Source organism: Belonocnema kinseyi, chromosome 3 (genome assembly GCF_010883055.1).
Source record: "Belonocnema kinseyi isolate 2016_QV_RU_SX_M_011 chromosome 3, B_treatae_v1, whole genome shotgun sequence".
Classification (NCBI taxonomy): domain Eukaryota; kingdom Metazoa; phylum Arthropoda; class Insecta; order Hymenoptera; family Cynipidae; genus Belonocnema; species Belonocnema kinseyi.
The window spans coordinates 104,017,658-104,039,297 of NC_046659.1; the positions used below are offsets into that span (position 1 = coordinate 104,017,658).

Below are 21,640 nucleotides of genomic sequence, written 5' to 3' on the forward strand. Positions count from 1 at the left end.
ATTGCACGACTGCAATAGGCATCTTATGTGCGATCGTAGCCGTCCTAATCGCCTCCCCAGAGGTGTAGTTAAAGGCTCCTTCGATTTGCATGCAGGTTTCAATCGCTAGACCTTTCTGCTCTAGTTGTCCTTTAATTAAGTCAACTGCAGTGCTCAGGGCGGTCTCAGTCGAATCACCTGTGCTATAGGCGTATTGTTGCTTGTGAAGAGGACTACTTGATAAGATCGTATCGCATATTTATCTGTCCGCGAGTCTTTTCACCGTTTCTAGTAAGAAAGATGTGAGGCTAATAGGTCGGAAATCCTTCGGAATAAAGACTACTCTCGCACCCCTCCATGCCTCCGGAACATAACCCAACGTCAGACTGGTCCTAGCAAGTCTCACTAAAGGCCCAATGATGATATCACTGGCCCTCTGTAAGAGGACTGTGTATATACCATCCGGGCCGGGAGACTTGTAAGGACTAAAGGATTTTAAGGCCTACTTGACCCCTGGCTGGGGTCACAATCTCGTTGTCTAGACATCGTTTCGAGCCCAATTGGACCACAGGCGACTTTGATGGCCTCAAAGGTGCCCTCCCCCCATCTCTTAACTTTTTGAAGCTTGGAAAATGTGCCCTGATCAGTTAAGCTAAGATGTCCCCGTCCGTCACTGAGTATCCCCCGCCGGCAATTTGAAAGTCCCGAGAATAGCATCCGGATTTCGAGAAAGCAGCTTGTCCAGTCTGGCCGCCTTTGCTTTCTTCTCGATATCAGTGCAAAAATTGGTTCAGCTTTCATGCTTTGCCTTCCGAATTGCACTTCTATGCTCATCCCTCATCGATGTGAATGAAGTCCACAGTTCCTTCGTTTTGTCAGAACTGGCACTTCTAAACCTCTCTCTGGTTTTCCTCCGAAGCTCTTCGAGTTTCGAGTTTCACCAGTGTGTCTCTCGAGCCTTTCGGACTTTCGAAGGCCGAAAATTACTTTCATAAGTGAATTTAATGGCTTCCGTGAAAAACTCGGCTGCCATCTCCAGGTTATCCACGTGTCTAATGGCCGGTGGGCACAGCAGCTTCCAACATGAACTCTATCAGTAAGTGATTTGAGAGAGTGCGTTCGTCTGAGACTCTCCACTTCTTGATGTTGTCTGTAAAACTACCGGTACAGAAATCGATGTCAATGACTTCCTCCCTGACCGAATTACGAAACGTCGGGGCGTTCCCCGTTTTAAGAATATCTTAATCGGTAGTAATTAGGTATTCCAATAGGTCCTTATCTCTTAAGTTGACGCCCGTGCTACCCCACAGTGTATGGTGGGAGTTAGCATTGCACCTCAACAGAAGAGGAAGACCTCTTACCTTGCAGTATTCCACCAGCGTACGTACCTCCACTGGTGCATTGGTATCGCTGCCATATGGAAAGTAAGCCGATCCCATGACAATCCTTCCTATTCCTTTAAGATCCGTGACTATCACCATCAGGTCTCTGGAACATAGCCGGGGAGGCAGGTCAAGGTGAAAGGGTTATGCTAGACCCGCTAGGACCTAGCCCCTTTCCCCCTCCACCAACTCCCTTCCTCCTTCTTCTTTTTATAATTTTGCGTGTTCCATTTTAGTTACCACGAGTAGCTAAGGAAATAAAAGGACCGCCCCTGCAGAACCCCGCCTATAAGGGTAAGACTAATTACTCGAGGAGGTCGTCCGGTGTCCCCGATAGGCCGTTAGAAAACCTTTGTAACCCCTAGGTGCCAAAGAGCCATGGGCAGGATCACTCTACACCCTGGGCTTAGGGGGGTTGTCACATTGAGCGAGAAACTTAATGAATACCCGTTCGCAGGCCACCATACAAACGGAGGGCTGTTTCTTGGTCGGAATGCGGGCGGCATGTCATTCCCCTGCCGACTCCAGAGATTGGAGATCGGTCCGGGAGGGATCTCGACCCAGAGATCCAGGAAGCCCGTGTTAGCTAGGCTCTTACACCCTTCTATCATACTACAATCATGCATACCAGGAGAGCCCGTTTTGAAAACACCCAGGAGAGCCCATTTATAGGAAACCTTTTATCCATGTTTATACTTTAAAAGGATTTTAAATAAGATTATTAAAAAATGTTCTATTTTAGCATTTTTAGAATTTAGGGCATTTTAAAATATTTTAAAGTAAAGATTACAGCCTGTTAACAAGATTTTGGATTACTTATAATAAATTGTCACTAATTTTAAATCTGCTGTAATAGTTTGAAAGAATTTTATAAAAACTGATCTGTGTAGAGTATATTTAGAAAATTTAAATGGATTTGAAAGAATTTTAATGAAAATCATTTTAAAATTGCCGTTTAAGACATTTTTTAGAATCCAGGGCATTTAAAAAGATTTCAAATATAAAATGACTATTTTTCAACATTTTCACTTATTTGCAGTTCATTTTAAATAATTTCCAATCTATTTTAATAATTTAAAAGCATTTCAAATATATTTATAAAATTGATATATTTGAATAATGTTTGAAAAATTTTAACGGATTTAAAAGAATTTTAGAGGAGATAGTTTAATATTTTCCGTTTTAATATTTTTAGGAATCAGGCCATTTTTAAATACCTCAAGTATAAAATTAGCAACTATTTTTAGGATTTTCGCATACTTATAAAAAATTCTAACTATTTTACTATCTTGTTTAATAATTTCAAAGTATTTTATTACAATTTTATAAATTTGAACACTTTAGAATATTTTTGGAAAATTTTAAAGGGTTTTAAATGATTTTTAAGAAGATAATTCAAAATTATTGCGTTCAGCATATTTAGTATTATGGGAAATATAAAGGATTTAAGGTTATTTATAATATTTTTTAACTAACTTTAAGTCTATTTCAATAATCTGAAAGTATTCCAAAGGATTTTATAAAATTAATGTCTTAAAAATTTCAATGGATTTGAAAAGATTTTAAAGGAGATCATTTTAAATTTTCTAATTTATTTCACAGTTTAATTAATTCTTATTCAAAAAATTCTCACAGAATATTTTCACAAGGACTATTTTGTAACATTTTAGATTATTTATAATTAATTCTAACTACGCATTAATCTTTTTAATAACTTAAAAATACTTCGAAGCACTTTATAAAACTGATCTCTTCAGAGTATGTTTAGGAAATTTTTCACTCATTCAGATCTACAGGTTTTCCTACATACTCTTTTGTGATTCCTAGAGAGCTATTACTTAAATTATTATATTAGTTCTTGGAAGCAATGAAATTATTGGTCTTTTTTCATAATATTTTAATCTGTATTATCCGAATATTTTTTAATTATAAGATATTGAAATAAGCTCAATTGAAATATCTTAAAATATACAAAAAATGTTAGTGAAGACGGAAAAAAACTTTTGTTTCTATCCTATATATAAGAACTCGTAACCTACATTAGTAATGCATGGGCGCTGAATCTTACAATGGTCAAGTTAATCACGTATTTTATGGCGACTGGCGACATCTTTCTTCAACGTATAAAATCAATCGAAATAAAAAAACTAGATTTCTACTTTTATTGATCGTCAATAATTATTTGCGTTTTGTGTCTATATTTTCAATTTAAATAACAGCTGTTAATTTTAATGAATTATTATTAGTATTAATACTTAAATATCTAATTCAAATAATATAAAAGAATACTAAATTAATTGATATATTGTGAAATCATTAAGTTTAATAATATTATGATATAAATTATGATGAAAAATTTTATTTGAATATAAAGTTATCGTAAACTAAATTAGAATTAAATAAATTTATTATTTTCATATTTTCATTATGTTAATCATTTATTGTTAAAAAATTTGTTATTTTTAGATTAAAATTAATACTGGAGTTATATTAATTCTAAATTTTACATAATTGAGTGATTGACAAAGTTTTTCTTTTCATTGAGTTTAATAATATTGTAATATAAATTAAAATTTAATAATGAAATATCAAAGTACATAAAGATGGAATTTAAATTGTTTAATATTTAGCAATATAAATATGTTATTTTCGGAACATATGAAAAATCCCGAACAATAAAATTCCCGACACTGTAAAATTTCTGAATTAGAAAATTCTCGATTAATCAAATTCGCGAATAATAAAATTGCCGAAAAATAAAAATACCGATTTGGAAAATTCCCAAATAATAAAATACACGAATAATAGAATTATCGAAAAATAAAAATACCGAATTGGAAAACTGCCGAAAAATGAAATTCACCAGTAATAAAATTGTCGAAAAATAATAATACCGAATTGGAAAATTCCCGAATAATAAAATTTTCGAATAATAAAATTTCAGAATTCTTAAAGTCCCGAATCGCAAAATTCCCGAATAATAAAATTCTTGACAGTTTATAATATCACCGAATTGGAAAATTCCCGGATATTAAAATTCCCGACAGTTTATAATATTACCGAATTGGAAAATTCCCGAATAATATAAATTCGCGACAGAGAATTGCCGATTTATAAAATATCAGAATTGGAAAATTCCCAAATTTTAACTATTAGATTTTTTTATAAATATATTTTATTGATTACAAATACAAAAATAAAACATTAGTTTCAAAAATATTTTTAACATTTAAAATTTCGAAGCTTATTTCTTGAATTTAAAATACCAATAATTTAAATTAAAATGTTTCTATGTAACGCATGTTTTTAACAAGATTTTTGTTCCAAGCTTTTTTTAAAATGTGTATAGAATTTGAAAAAAAATACAAAAAGCGTTAGCAAAAATTAAATTTTAAATTAATAAATATATATACATATATATATAATTCAATTTTTGCTGACGCTTTTTGTATTTTTTTTTTAATTCTATGCTCATTTTCAAAAAAAAAGCGTCAAAATGTGAGTAATTATTTTTTCTTTCAATGTAGAATTAAATTTTTGTATCGCCTTCCTTATTTTTGATAACGTGCGCTTGGAACAAAATTCTCGTTAAATTCTCTACGTACCTTGTAACGTTTTTCAAACGGACTCAAAATATAAATTTATATACATTAAAAAAACATGCGTTGTCTAGAAATATTTTATTTAAATAATTGCTATTTTTAATTTAAAAAAATATGCTTGGAAATTTTCAATGTAAAAAATAATTTTTAAAACTAATATATTATTGTTGTATTTGTGTTCAATAAAATATATTTATAAAAAATTCTAATTGTTAAAATTCGGGAATTTTCCAATTCGGAATTTTATAATTATGAAATTTTATTATTCGAGAATTTCATTATTCGGGAATTTTCCAATTCGTTATTTTTATTATTCGGCAATTTTATCATTGGAGAATTTTATTTTTCGGCAATTTTCCAATTCGGTATTTTTATTTTTCGGTAATTTTATTATTCGTGAATTTATTAACTGGGAATTTTCCGAATCGGTATTTTTATTTTTCCGCAATATTATTATTCGCGATTTTGAATATTTGGGAATTTTCTAATTTGGGACTTTTACTGTGCCGGGAATTTTATTTTTCGGGATTTTTCAGTCGTCCCTTATTTTCTCTCAGATTATGTGATTAAATATTAGCTTTTACTTTCGTAATAAAAGTGTATTTTTTTCTTTTAAATACTTGTATTACAATTATGTAATTTCTTATGGTGCTTCCGATATTGTGAAATGAGTATTTTAATTCAATTTTCTAAATTATATGTACACATATTTTAATTTCTTTTAACTTCGTTCGAAAGATTATTTATAAATTAAATGCAGAGAAATGCAGTTTTAAATTTGAATGAGAATATAATGTAAACATTATTTGAATGTTTAGATGAAAACAATTGTTTCATGTTTTTTTACTTTGTGAACTCATTAATTCATTATCAACTGATTCTACTAAAAGTGACTGAAAAAAACTTCTGAAATTAGTTTAAAAGTTTAAGATTAAATAAAATTTGTATAAATTATTGTTCTAATTGAAAAAATATTTATAAAGTTAAAGTCATTTGATGGTTTTATGACAGAATTTTATTTTAAGGTTTTTTTTTTTGTAAAACGGTCAATTGATTATTAGCTTATTATCGTTTTCTGATTATTAAAGTAAATTAAGATTAAAACTTAGTTCCTGAAATTGAAGTAACATACTTAATTATTGACTTAAAGGTTCTATAATGAAAAATTTAATATAATTTGAATATTAAAAGTTAATTTATATTTGTAATTGTATCATTTCAATTACATAATTTTTGAAATGATTCTGATGTACTGAAATGTGTATTTGTATTCAATTTTTCAATCGTATGGAAATACGTTTGATTTTTTTCTGAAATTAGTATCAGAAGTTACCAATAAAACAAATTTGCAAAAATGAATGTGATATTAAAAGAAATGTGGAGTGAAAATTATTTCAATGTTAAAATGAAAATAATTGTTTAATGCTTTTTATGTTATCATTTATGAAAAATTAATTAATTGTTAGATGACTAATTTTTTCATAACATCAAACTAGATAAAGATTCAATTATAAAATTTTATTTAAGTTAAGTATTTTATGTTACGCAATAATTTTTTCTTAACATTTTGCTACTCTATATTAAGAGATAAGTAAAATAAAATTATTGGATAAACTTAGTTTCAGAATTAGAAGAATAAAGGCGTCTTAATAATTTCCAAAGATTTTGAGATTTCATTTTTTTAAACAGTTATGGGAAAATGTTAAGCAGTTAATATTTCATTTTGAAATAATAATTAAAAAATTTTAAGTTTTCAAAATTGTTTTGAAAACAAAATATTGAAGGTTTTAATACAATTATTTCCATTTTCTAGGATTTTATTTAAATTTAGGTAAACTTAATTTTTTAGGGTGTCAAGAGTAGAATAAATATATAGTTTAAATTCATGAGAAAATTTTAAACAATTTTTTAATAATGAGTTCTAAGAGATTATTACAAAATATTACAAAACGTTTCGAATTATTTCATTAAATTAAAAAAAGGGTTTAAACGTTTTTAAAGCAATATCGTGCGATAATATGTAATTTTATTACAATTTTTATTAAATTAAAGAGATATGTAGAAGTTTTTAAACGATTGAAAAACAATGGAAATTTATAAGATATTTTAGGACTGTTTTTAAACATTCACGATAATAAGATAAATTCTTTAGGTTCTCAAAACAATTTCTTTCAATTTTTTAATTTGAAAAATGAGCCTTAGGAGAAAATTCAAAAAGATGTTGAAACATCAAATATTTCCTCAAATTTCGAAAAAGAATAGAAGATTTTAAAGCAAAATGTTTCAATTTGGTCACATTGAAAAATAAAAAATAAAATTCTATAAATATAGGGAAGATTATAGGAGAATAAAGAAGATTTTTAATCTCCAGGAGTGAAGAACTTTTCCTATTATTTTGTAAAATCCCGTAATATATTATTTTTTTAATCTAGATTTTTTGTTATCGAATCTGAAATATTCGAAAATTTTTTATATTTTTCTTCAAATCTGTAAGAAGTTTTTGAAGATTTTGAGCTTAATTTTTTAGATTTTATATGATTTTTCAAAATTTCAAGAAAAATTGGATTCATTAAAAAATATTTTAGGAATTCAAGAGGCTTTGCATAGATTAAAAATATTTTAAACCTTGGAAGCATTTCCGAAAACTTATGGAATATTTATTATTTTTTCTGAAATTATAAAATCCCTAAATATCTTTTGAAAAGGCTAACATTTTTTTATAATTTGTGAAATCCTGTAGAAGAAAATATATATTTTTTAAATCTTCTACATTCTTTTTTGAAATATCTTAAATATTAAAAAATCTTTCCTAATTTTCTCATGAAAATTATAAAATTTATATAATTCTAAAAAATGCTGCTGATACTTTTTTCGATGTAAATAATTTGTAAATGTGTGTAACTAAAAAAATATCAAAAAAGCATTATTGTATTACGTCAAAATATTGTTTAATGTATTACTTTACCGTGTTTTATGCTAAAAATCTATTTTTATTTACAAAACGTCTATTAAGTTATGGACACTAATACAAAAAAAATGCTACTTAACTGCAGTTAGGATGTGGGTAGATAAAAGGGTTTAAAATAACTTTACGTAATATGTGAACAAGAATATAAATGTTCAGAAAATTTTAACAAATAAATTGTTATTACAAAATTGAGTAAATGATAAAAATGACTATAAAAGCGAGCGCGCGCGTGCGCGCGCACATGATAGTCTAATATACTATATAATACAAAATACAGTCCACAACATAGAAATGTGTTTTGCCATGATTTCCGATTAAGTTCAAAAAATGAAAAAGATTCTTTGTTTGATGTAGGAAAAAATAGGAGGTCTCTTTTTAGTCATGATTCTAATGTTTTTTAAAATTATTTTTTTTTGTGAAAGAAGAAATTATTTTAGCATTTCATATTATTCAAAAAATAATTTCAAACATTCAAATCAACATTTTTTTATTGTTTAGATACAGGTTTTCGTTATTCATCTAGATTTTTAAATTGAATTAAAAATTTATTGAATAAATGCAGTTATTCAATATCCACATTGTCAGTAGATACAAGTAAAGTATGATAGTATACAAAAACTTCATTTATGTCTCAAAATGATAAGAGATTGTTTGTATTCTTTCACTTCTACAATGAGCTGAGAAAAATAAATAAAATTTGTGTAATCACGAAAAAAACATCCATTAATCACTGATTAATGTTTTAATTGTTTTGAATCAATCTTTTCTTAAATTTACATCGGAATTCAAGCAATGCATTTTAAATAACGCAATCCGAATTTTGATTTAAAATAATATTAAATTCAAAGTAATTTAATTAAAACTTACAAGTTAAGAACGTACAATATTAATATAAATAAACTTTTGTTAAATATCACAGATAAGATTTAAAAAACAATTAATTATAAGGAATCAGTTAAAAAACTAGCTCAAGTGGATGACATGAAATGCATCAAAAACAGGTATCATAAAGCAAGAGAGATATCTTATCTTGTGCATTGCGTAAAACTCTAAAATTTGTAAAACTGATTTAAAACATTGGTTTGTCGTAGAAAAAAACTGTTCGAAACTGCTACTAGATTTGAAGGTTTAGAATAAATCTTAGTATAATAATTATTTCTTCTAAATCGTATAAGGTTAGCACTAAAGAAAACAAATATCAAATTTTTCATTTTTTGTCAATGTACTTTCAGTATCTGATTTCAGGTTTTGGATGCGATAAAAAACTTTTTTTTTTATTGTAAAGTCAAGATGCAAACAGATCAATCGATATCACAAGTACGAATGTCAACTTGTGAAAATATTGACTAATTCATTTGTGATAGCAGTTACTAATTAATTAGTTAACTTTTCTTGATAAGTTGGAGGAGATTACGTAGCTTTTTTAATGCTGATTGCTCTTATACCAGTTTATTTTTATTATTTAAACTATTTTCCAATTATCAAAAAATTTAGTGGCGCAAAAATTCTATTAATGCATGAGAAGCAGAGTAGTTTTTCATGAAAAGATGGTAATGATAGAGAAATGATTTGTTTTTAATAAAGTTGATGTAATTATCATATTGCATACAATATGAAACGCTTTAAATTTTCTTTAAATTTAAAGTTAAAATATGTATTGAATTTTTAACCGAGCCAAAGGAACGAGCAGTTTGCAAAATTGTAAAAATTTTCACCTGAAAATTTGTTTTTTTATCAAAACAGTGAATTTACTAACAAAAATTAAATTTTCATTAATATAGTTAATTAAAAAAAGAAGAAACGGTTAAATTTTCATGCAAGGAAGTGAATCTAGAAAAAATATGCATTTGTCATAAACTATTTGAACTTGGAACTAATTAGCTGAATTTTCAACTAAAAATGATCAATTTTGAACCAACTAATTAAATTTTCAACCAAGAAGTTAAATTGAATTTTTAAGCCGAAACAATTAATTATCTACAAAAATACTAAATTTCCATTCTAAAAATATAATTTTTTAACAAAAATGTTAAGTAACTATAAAAAATTTTAATTTGTTGAAAATAATTTATTTTTAAAAATGATTCGCACCGATAGATTTATTAAGGTTGTTTTAATACAAGTTCTTCTAGTACATAAAATAATAGGTTTACTGATGACTAAATGTTTGAATACATTTTGTAAACAATTAATTGGTATTTTTAGAAATTTTCGCTAAAAAAAAAAGAAAGTCGTGATTTTTTTCTCTAACTTTTAAAATTATTTGAAACTTTTTTATTAAATTGTGTCTAAAGTCAGGGTTATTCAGCATAAATAATTGTTTAAATAATGTATGCTGATTTAAAATAATATTATTTCAAAATAACGCAAAAAAGTTCCAATTTTTTAAAATTTTATTTTTAGTTAACTTTTCAGATATAGAAAGGCAAAAATCAATTTAAATTAACATAAATAATTTTTTAACAACTTGGGATCATTTTTAATAATATTCTTCTGTTATAATTTTAGAAAGTTTCGATTTTTTCTAAAATTTTCCACTTTTTGTCATTTTTCAGTTAGAGCGAGGTAATAACTAATATAAAGTAAATATAATTATTCGAATAAATAATTATTTTTTAAAACAGTTTTATACTATATTAATTATTAATAGTTCCGTTTTTTCACCAATTTTAGACTTTTTGTTAATTATTTACTTGAAGTGAGGTAATTGTGAGGTTTTCTTAAAAAGGCACTCAGTAACTCTTGAGGAAATATTTTATATTAATAATATAATTCGTAAAGAAATTTAGAAAAATATTTCAAACATCTGCTCTATTTCAGAAAAATAAACTCATAAAAGAACAAAGCTTCTTTATAAAATTATAAACCGGTATTGTTTGTTTATGATATGTTCATGGCAAGAGACAAAAAAAAAGTTATACGCAATGATACATTTTTTAAAAATTATGTTTGTTACCTTGAATTGATGATTATCTCACTTTTCAGAAAAAGTTGGCAAAAAGTGGGAAATATCAAGAAAAGCCGCATCTGTGTAGCATTGCTATGAAAAACTAGTCATAAACAGTAATAATTTGTTTAAATAATTATTTTGTTAAATCCAAGTAATTGTCACGGAATTTAAAATGAAAAGTTGACCGAACGCCGAATATTTCAGAAAAAAACCGCAAGTTTCTGTCATTACTTCAAGAGCATATTTTTTTCAAATTAATGGAAATTGTTTAAAAAATCATTTTTTTTAACTTTAATTAATTACTATCTCACTTTTATTAGAAGGTAAACAAAAAGTAGAAGAGTTTAGCAAAACTCCAGCTTTCTAGAATTTTTTAGAGAATATTATTATAAATAATATTAAATTGTCTGAAACATTTGTGAAAATTTAAAAATAAGTAGAAAAGTTCGAAAAGAACGAGACTTTCTAACTTTATTCTAAGAGAATATTGCTAAAAACAGTAATAAATTGTTTTAACAATTTATATTAACAGTTATTCATTAGTAGAAAATAGTTTTTTTGTAGTAAAAATATTTTTTATTTAGAACACTGCAAGAAATAATAATTAGTGCGAGAAACTCACAAAATCGAATATTTCACTGATGGGGTATTTTTGGGAACCGATAAAATAGAGTTATAGAGGTGATTTTTAAAAACTAATTACTCATTTTTTCAAAGCCAATCAAAAAGAAAAACATTGAATTAAAACTTGATTCACGTAATATTGCAGATTCTGAATAGAATATTCAATTTTTTTTTTAGAAAATTCATTTTGTTGTGGATTCCAATCAATTTGGGACGATATTCAAGAAAATTTGGAAAAAGAAAATTCGAATGCATTTTCAGAAAAACATTAGAAACTGACAATTTCTCTAGTTGTTATTTAAATTTCTTCCTGTCAATCATGAAATATTACATTCTTTTTAATTCTGAATTAATAAAATTTTACTAATTACTCGAACTTTAAACTATTTCAATCAAAGAAGAGTGTGAGTAGAAAATAAAATAAATAACAAATAAATAAGAATTAAAATTTCAATATTATTAATTATTAATTAATAATAATTAGTTATGTTAAATAATAAGTAGTTTAATGAATTTTATAAATATGTGACATTCTGTATAAAACAATAACACTTCGACCAAAAAAAAAATTGTTAGATTGGTTTTAAACTTTGGGAAAATTTGGTCCCATAGGTTATGGAAAAAAATATTTTCATTGTTATATGGATATATCAAGGCAGGAGAGAATTTTTTTTTTCGAGTACCATCAATTCCAGCGATTTTGAAATTGTGACTGATTTAATATTAAAAAACAAAACTTTACGATTTTGGTCATTTTTATATATTTGCTTTTTTACGGCGATTAATTAAAATGTTTGAAAAATAAATAAATATTTGATCTTCCAAAATGAAGATCTAGAATGAATAATCTTTTAATTTTTTCAATTATTTGATCATTGAATTAAGAATAATTGTTAATTGTATTGATTTTAATTGAATATTTTTTATTTATTTATATTAACCTAATTAATATTTATTATCAAGTAAGATTACTAATGATTTATTATTAGTTATCATTTCATTTATTTTAAGTTTACATTTAAATGTTTTTTTATTTATTTTGAATTTATATGTTGACCCCCATTTATTCGAAGTATTTTCTCTCAAAATAAATATTTCATTGTCAAAAATAAAGTTCTAGAATCTATTTTACTTTTTTCTCGATTTCCAAGCATCTTCTTTTTTTTCTTAAAAATCGAATTTTTGATATTAAAAAATGAGAATCTACATTTGATATTTCATGGTGCTCTGTAGATCTGCGAAAATAAGGTTTGGATATATTAATACTTTCGATAAAATGATCTTTAAATTAAGCTTTCGGGCAGAACAGCTTAGATGTCATATTTTCTTTAATTGATTTTTTACACTCTAATTAACTTTCTTAGAGTAACTTACTAAAATAATAATTTATCAAAAGATAAATAATTATTAGTATATATTATTGAATCTAAATTTTTTCATAACCACTATTTTTTCAAAAGGAAAGTACATTTAACAACCAGAAAAATTTGATTTATTTTCAACAACAAAACCAAATTCTTTTCTGAAGTACTTTTTTAATCTAAATAGGTGAAATTTCATTACTTTAATGCAACAAAAGTGAGCATGTAAAGGTTAGTAGAAAATTAATAATCCGATTGGCCGAAATATTCAGCTTTTCAATAATCGAAAATCACTATTTGCCCAACAAAATTTTACGAATTTATTGAAAGCTGTATATATAAATTTAAAAAATCGTTACAGAAATCAAAAAATTATAAAATAGAACTGTCTAATAAAAGAACGTGATTGCGTAAAATTTTCATTTTTATTGAAGCAGTTAGAAGGCGATATTGTTAAACATTTCAAAAGACTGAGTAACCTCCACAAACGCCCAAAACTGGAAAACAAGACTTATTTGCACACCAAATCTATTTTACCTAAACTCATTCACTTTAGAAATAATCGCCTTAATAGTTGTACACTTACAACGAGGTTCCATCAAAGATAAGAGCACGCAACTGACGAAGGTCACCTTTTGTCTTAATGATCCGGAGTTGATTTAATTAAATTTGCAAAAAAGAATTTTATTACACAATTTTAATTTGTTTTTAAGAACCCTCAAGAATATTAAGCATAATAAAATAGAGCGTTAACTTAATGGTAACACAATTTTTAAATTCCTATTTTAGACTTCCTGTAATTTTAAGGGTGTCAAACCACAAGGGCCTAAATAATATCTTTTAGAAACGCGTATTTTTTGTCCTGAAACATCTTTTTAATTCGAGATACGTATAACATAGTCAAAATAGGTGAAACAAAAATGAAAAGTATCTTTTTTGAAAATTTACAATGAATTCAAAATTTGTTTTGAAAGGAAAATTAGTAAAATAGAAAATTAAATTAATCAAATACTAGTGTTATATTACTCAGGCTGTATTGTTTTATATTCGTAAATAAAACAGACTGAAACAAATTATTTCATTTTTACCAAGTATTGCATACCAAATCACAGAATTCACCGAATTCAAAGAATTTCCGGAATTCACGAAACTTATACAATTCATGACATTCACAGAAATCAAGGAATTTGTAGAACTCATGGAATTCAAGGAACTCTTGACATTTATTGAATTCACGGAATTTATACAATTCACGGAACTCACGAAATTGATCAAATTCACGCAATATACATAATTTAAGGAATTCACAGAATTCAAGAAATTCACGGAATTCATGGAGTTTCAGGAATTCATGAAAATCACGGAATTAATGGAATAATTGGAATTTGCTATGTCATTCATGAAATTCAAGGAATTAATAGAATTGGGGGAATTATTGGAATTTAGGGAATTCCAAGAATTCGCGAAATTCATTCGTTTAATGGAACTGAAGAAATTCACGGAATTCAAGACTTTCCCGTAATTCACAGGCTTCATGGAATTTATAGAATTTAAGGTATTTAAGAAATTCAGATAATTAGAGGAATTTATTGAATTAAAGGATTTCACAGAATCCAAGGAAATTATGGAATTCATGGAATTCATAGAACTCAAGGAATGCATGAAAATCACGGAATTCATGGAATGAAAAGAATTTAAGGAATTAATGGAATTTAAGGAATTAATGACATTTAAGGAATTAATGGAATTTAAGGAATTAATGGAATTTAAGGAATTAATGGAATTTAAGGAATTAATGGAATTTAAGGAATTAATGGTATTCAAGGAATTGCAGGAATTCGTGAAGTTCGCGAAATTAATTGAATTTAGGGAATTGAAGGAATCCACGGAACAAAAGGAATTTTCATTATTTATGCGTTTCGTGGAATTCATGGAATTAAAGGAATTCATAGAATTCAAGGAATTAACTGAATTAAATAAATTCAAAGAATTTAAGGAATTCAAGAAATTCAAGGAATTCACAGAATTGTTGGAATTAAAGAATTTCGTGGAAGTCCATTAATTCCTTACATTCCGTAAATTTCCTGGCTCCCATGAATTTTCGAACTCCATATATTGCGTGAATTCTATAAATTGCGTGAATTCCATGAATTCCCTGATTTTCTTGAATTAATTAAATTTGTTGATTGCCACGAAGTCTGTGCATTTCTTGAATTTTGTGAATTTCGTAAGTTCGTTGAATTCCGCAAATTTCTTAAATTCGGGGAATTCTGTTAATTCTTCGAATCTTATGAGTTCTTTGCATTCCATGCAGACCGTGAATTTCTCGAATCCGGTTAATTCCGCAAATTGAAAAATGCCGTGAATTCTATGATTTTGTTGAATCTTGTGAATTCCATAGATTCTTTGAATCACGCGAATCCCTCGTATTTCATGTCAACCCTGAATTCCGTGCGTACCGTAAATTTCGAGAATTATTTGAAATCCGTAAATTCCGCTATTTCCACGAAATCCGTGAATTCCAGGCGTTCTATGGATTTTGTGAATTCTTGAAATTCCGTAATTTCTGCAAATTCCTTAAAATCTGTGAATTCCTTGAATTCCAGGAATAACCGAATTTTATCATATATGTTCAAAAAAATTGGCTTCGTCATAATTTTTGTTTCCAGGAACAAGTGTTCTCAGAAATTATTTGCATTTATTTTTCTTTTCAACAGGTTTTGAGATGTCCTGCAGCAAGTATGATACAGGAGTTTTACTTGCTACTGGACTTTTATTATAAAATTCCTTTGTATGTGAGGTACTAAAGAAAATGCCAGCATTTGGAAACTACAACGTTGTGTACTGTAGCTTTAACTTACGTTTCGGAAATAAACTTCAAATACATGTAGTGGAAGTTTCCATCAGAAATTTTTAACAGTGTATATATTTGTAATTTTAGAAAAAGTTACATGAAAATGAAGAGTGATTAGAGGTTTTTTTTCGGACTCATAAATAGATTTAACTCGACCCAGACACTAAAGCTTTCAAGGCAATAAAATAAAATTTCCTCATTTTGAATTTGCACCAGGCAGCGCTTGAAGTTTCTCAACTCAATCCCACTATCTGAATGTAGACAATCATTTCGAGTCAATAAAGTGATAAATTCAGTATATATACACGTCAAAAATTTATAGAACTTTCTCTTTTGTAGGACCAGATACCTTTCTTTTTTAAATTAATTCTCTGTTTCTATGAAAATAAACCGATAAATGCTAGTATATGTACAAGTTGAAAATATTCAAAGCTTTCTCAGTTATAAGAAAAGAAACTTTTTTTTAAAATTAGTTCTCTGTTCTTATAAAAATGAAGATCGGTACTTGTACTCTGTTTTCAACTCTTATTACGTTATTCAATCATGCTGGTAAGTGAAATAAAATATAATAATAAATTGATCTTGAATTAAAATATGTAATATTCAGATATCGACTATATTCCCAGGCTTATTTCCCGTAATATTTATTTAATTGAAATTTCAATCCAATTTTTTTGCAATCACATTTTTTTCTCAAAAACGTAGTTCTACTGTTTTCTAGCATTCAAAAAACTTTTTTTTACCATTTTGCGAAACAAATATCTGTAAAAACAAGTTTTTTGACAATCTTCAAAATTACTACTATCCCCAAAATGATTAAACATTTGCAGATACAAATTTGAAATTTTCAAATTTATTGATTTATTTTTAACAAAAAATGTTCTTTCTACTATAAAAGATAACTGTGCATAATTTTTTAACAAAATACTTGAATTTTCATCTAAATAACTGAATTTTGAACTCAACAGTTATCTATATAGTCGGAGATAAGAGCGAACCTTCAACCAACTTGATAACTTTCGTATAACCTTCAACATTTTATGTGAAACAAATCTAGAAGAACTCTATAAAAGTTCTGTTAATTCTATATCCAACTCCGATTTAAAAATCTCAATAAAATATATGGAAAAATTCGTAAACAAATTTTTAAATTTTCGTAGAAGTCACATTTGAGGTTTTCAGAGTTTGTGATGACATCATTATAAGGTATAGATACTTCGGATCAGTGAAATGTACAGAAAACTTCTTTAAAAAATAGTAAAAAATGTCATAGCATTTCGATTCGAGTTATTTGATTGAAGAAAGTGTAAAAATAAGTACCTGTAAAATAGTTGCATTTATTAAATATTTAATATTAAATTCAAAATATTACAATTCCCAATATAATTTGGTACTGAAGCAAAAGCATTTTCAGTGCCTTGTCTATATAATTAAAGAAAGTTCGCATCATGTTACAAAAATGGTTATTGATTTTCTATTTTTAATTTAATTTTTTACGAGTGGAGGAAAATTAATTCGTGCTTTCTTAACATTAGAAATAACGAATTTTCATACCTTTTTTTGTAAACAACTTTTGTAAAGTTTATTTTTTTGTGCCTTGCTTCATTTTCCAATTTTTTTGTTATTTACCAATAAAATAAACTCTACACGTCCAATAAAAAAATGACCAATAACAAATTTGTAATTTTTTTCTGATTGCGTAATTTTCATCGAATCCTCATTCTTAATATTTTGCATATTTTGACCGCAAAATGAAATATTTAATTTTTTATTATTTTGTATGCTGACAAAATTTGGTTTTTCGATTTTTAAAGAAAATTCAAAAAGCTGTTACAATAATCTTGTAGGGCATTCAAAAATAGGCATCTTTCTTTTCTTGACTTTTTTTCGTACCGTGCGTTATTTGGCTCAATATTTTCATTTTAGTTTTTTTATTTTGTAAGTGCTATAACTGTGGTATTTTTTACCATGGAAAGTCATGCGGAGAAATAATTTGTCTTTTTGAATACTACATATAACTGCACAGAGAATTTTCTGATCTTGAAAAAATTGGTCTGAACGTTTTTCAAAATGCGCTTACTTTTTGAAGTTTTACCCAAAATGGCTGTCTAATGAATTTGACCTTTAGTCAAATTCATAAGTATTTGTAAAAACCTGTTTTTCGGATTCAGCGGATCTTAAAACGTGGAAATTCAACAAAAATGGAGAGGCAAGCGGTCCAATTTTACACAAATATAATACCTTCCCTGATGGAATTGTGAACATTAAATTTAAAAAAAGAAGGAACTTTCAACAAATAAAATTCAGCGAAAAAAGACGAGCTTTTAGGACAATACTTGAATCAATAACTAAATAAAGAAGTTTCAACAAAGAAGATTAATTTTTTACCGGAAAAGACAAATTTTCAAAAAAATACTTAAGTTTTTACACTGAAAACCCCGAAGAGATGAATTTTGAATCAGAAAGTTATAATTTTATGATAAATAATTGAATATAAAACTGAAAAAGATAAGTTTTCAACCAAAGAAATCATACATTTTTAATCTCAAACTGAAACGTTAAAATTTGACTTTAAAATGTTGATTTAAAAAAAGCAAATTCTGAAGAAGTTGAATTCAATCAATAAACGCACTTTTTTAACAAAAGAAATTAATCTTCTTCATAATAGTTGAATTTTTCAATTATATACTAACAATTTTCAAGCAAATGTTTCAACGAAAAACAACATCAATTTTATAGCAAGTTGTTGAAGTTTGAAGCCAAAGAGCCCAATTACACAGGACCACAAAATTGTTTTGGGAGTCTACTGGGATTCTAATAAGTATACTTTACGTTTTTGGGTCCGCGGAACACTACTTTCGTGAATAAACATGTCCCAAAATCTACAAACCACAAGTTAACAAGCCTCAAACCCACAAACTAAAAATCCCTAAACCCGGAAACCCCCAATCCCCAAACCCACGAGCTCCATATCAACAAACCTACAAACTCCCAACCAAAAAGCTCCAAACCCAATCGCTCCAACCCACAAACTCCAAATACACAAGATCCACATCCACAAACCAAAAAACTCTAATCCCACAAACCCCAAACGCATAAGCTCCATATCCACAAACGTACAAAACCCAAACTCACAAACTATAAACCCCAAATTAACAAGCTCCAAACCAACAAACTCTAAATACACAAGATCCATATCCACAAACCAAAAAAACCTAAACTTACAAACGCCAAACCCACAAGCTCCATATCCACAATCGTACGAAACATAAACTTACAAAACCATAAACCCCAAAAAACAAATTTTAAAATCCACAAGCTCCAAACCCACAAGCACCAAATCCACAAACTCCAAATACACAAGATTCAAACCCACAAACTAAAAAAAACCCCAACCCACAAAACGCAAACCCACAAGCTCCGTTATCCACAAACGTACAAAACCTAAACCCACAAAGCCACAAACCCCAAACCAACAAGCTCCATATCCGCAAACGTACAAAACCCAAACCCACAAACCACAAACCCCAAACCAACAAGTTCAAAATCTTTAAACTCCAAACACACAAGATCCATATCCATAAACCAAAAAAGCCTCAGCCCAAAAAACTCAAACTCACAACCTCTATTACGCACACACGTACAAAACCCAAACGCACATACCACAAACCCCAAACCAACAAACTCCAAACCCACAAGCTCCAAACTCACAAACTCCAAATACGCAAGATCCATATCCACAAACCAAGAAACCCCAAACCCTCAAGCTCTATATCCACAAACGTACAAATTCCAAATATACAAACCACAAACCCTAAACCATCAAGCTCAAAACCCAAAAGCTCCAAATACACAAGGTCCATATCCACAAACCAAAAAACCCCAAACCCACAAGCTTCATATCCGCAAACGTACGGAACCCAAACCCACAAACCACAAACCCCAAACCAACAATCTCCAAATTGACAAGCTCCAAACTCACAAACTCCAAATGCAAAAGATCCATACCCATAAAACTAAAACCCACAAACCCTAAACTCACAAGCTCCATGTCCACAAACGTACGAAACCCAAACCCACAAACGACGAACCCTAAACTAACAAGCTCCAAACCCACAAGCTCCAAACCCACAAACACTAAATAAAGAAGATCCACATCCACAAAACAAAAAATCCCAAGTCCACAAACCTGAAACCTACAAGCTCCATATTCACAAACGTAAAAAACCCAAACCCGCAAACCCCAAACCAACAACCTCAAAATCCACAAACTCCAAATACACAAGATCTATATCCACAAACCAAGAAACCCCAAACCCTCAAGCTCCATACCCACAAATGTACAAAATTCAAACCCTAAACCAACAAGCTCTAAATCCACAAGCTGCAACTCTACAAACTCCAAATATACAAGATGCATATTCACAAACAAAGAAAACCCAAACCCACAATCCCCAAATCCATAAGTTACATACCCACAAACGGGTTTGAGGTTTGTGGATTTAGGTTCTGGAGTTTGTGTTTTATGAGTTTGTTGGCAAATAAAATATAGATACTAGAGTTCAATTAATGTCGCGGTATATGAAACTTTCAAGAATGACTAAATCTTTTACTTTAGTCAAGTTCTAATGATACTATTCAAATTTCCTTCGTCACTCACGAGGGGTTAGATTTGTACGTTTGTGAATATGGAACTTGTCGGTTTGGGGTTTGGGATGTAAGGTGAGTGGGTTTGGAGCTTGTAAGTTTATGTGTTTCAGGCATGTTAATTTGGGTTTTGGAGGTTTGAGGACGAAATTTATGCAGAAATTCCAAATTATTAACCATTTTAAAAATTTCACTGCAAATCCTGACATGCTCGCTCAATTCTGCTAATGGATTCGTTTTCAGCCACCCCAGAAACGTAAAGCATACCTTCTAGAATTCTAGTAAACTCTTAATACTATTTTGTGGTCCTCTGTTGTTGGCAAAAGAGTTGGATTTTTATAACGAACATATCTTCAAACAGTTGCATTTTCTATCAAATAGTTGAATTTTTAGCTGGAAAGAAAAGTTTTCAATAGGCAAATAGAAATTTTCCATAAAAAATTAGAACGCTTAATTTGCAGTTTCCAAATGTAATTTAAAAATAATATAAGTTTGAGCAAGTTGAATTTAAAAAAAAACTAGAAATTTTTAATGAAGTACATTAATTTTATAATTATAAAATATCAGTAATCCACGAAATTGATACATTTTAAATAAAAAAAATAAAATTCGAAACAGAGAAAATTATTTTGTTTGACCAAAAATGAGGATTGTCAACTAAAAAAGTGCACACAGTAAAAAAATTTTTAATCAAATATTCAGTTAAAAAAATTTACTTTCAAACTAAAAATAAGGTTAAATTTACGAAGAGAAGAATTAAGTTGTATAACTTTTATTAAATTTTTTTTTATAATACTTGAATTGTAATCCAGAAAAATTCCAATGGACTTTTCAAGAACAAAATATGATTTCTTTAAAACAAAACATAAGTTTTTACGAAAAAAAGCAAATTTCCAATGCAAAAAGACAAATGTTTTCAACGAACACTGATCAATTGAAAAATAAAGTTGAATTACACAGGCCAACAATTCTCAGAACCAGAGACCAGACCTACTATACCCGAAGGTTTTTGCTGCGCTGAATCCGAATCTGACCTCAGAAAAATTCCATCACCCTCAGTTTTCGAGATATTCTAACCTAAAGGGTCAAAAACCCGTTATTTTGATGTGTTTGAGGCCCCGTAACATCGCGAAAATTTTTTTTTTCACAAACTGACAATGGCATCGTAAAAAACTACACTTTACCTTCAAAATGCGATGCCTAACTTTTTGATAAGATTTTTCATAGCCGAGATATGGCGGATTCAAATATGAAAAATTTCACCCCCAAGCCC

General features: G+C 28.1%; 1 protein-coding gene across 1 annotated transcript in view; it reads left to right on the plus strand.

Moving 5' to 3' along the window:
* Nucleotides 1-16,155: 16,155 nt before the first annotated feature.
* Nucleotides 16,156-21,640, plus strand: part of LOC117169974 — a 21,341-nt gene continuing 15,856 nt past the window's right edge. Inside the window, exon 1 of the mRNA XM_033356487.1 lies at nucleotides 16,156-16,269. Within this exon, the coding sequence (XP_033212378.1) occupies nucleotides 16,212-16,269 (58 nt within the window). The 5' untranslated portion in view covers nucleotides 16,156-16,211. The remainder of the gene's footprint in view (nucleotides 16,270-21,640) is intronic.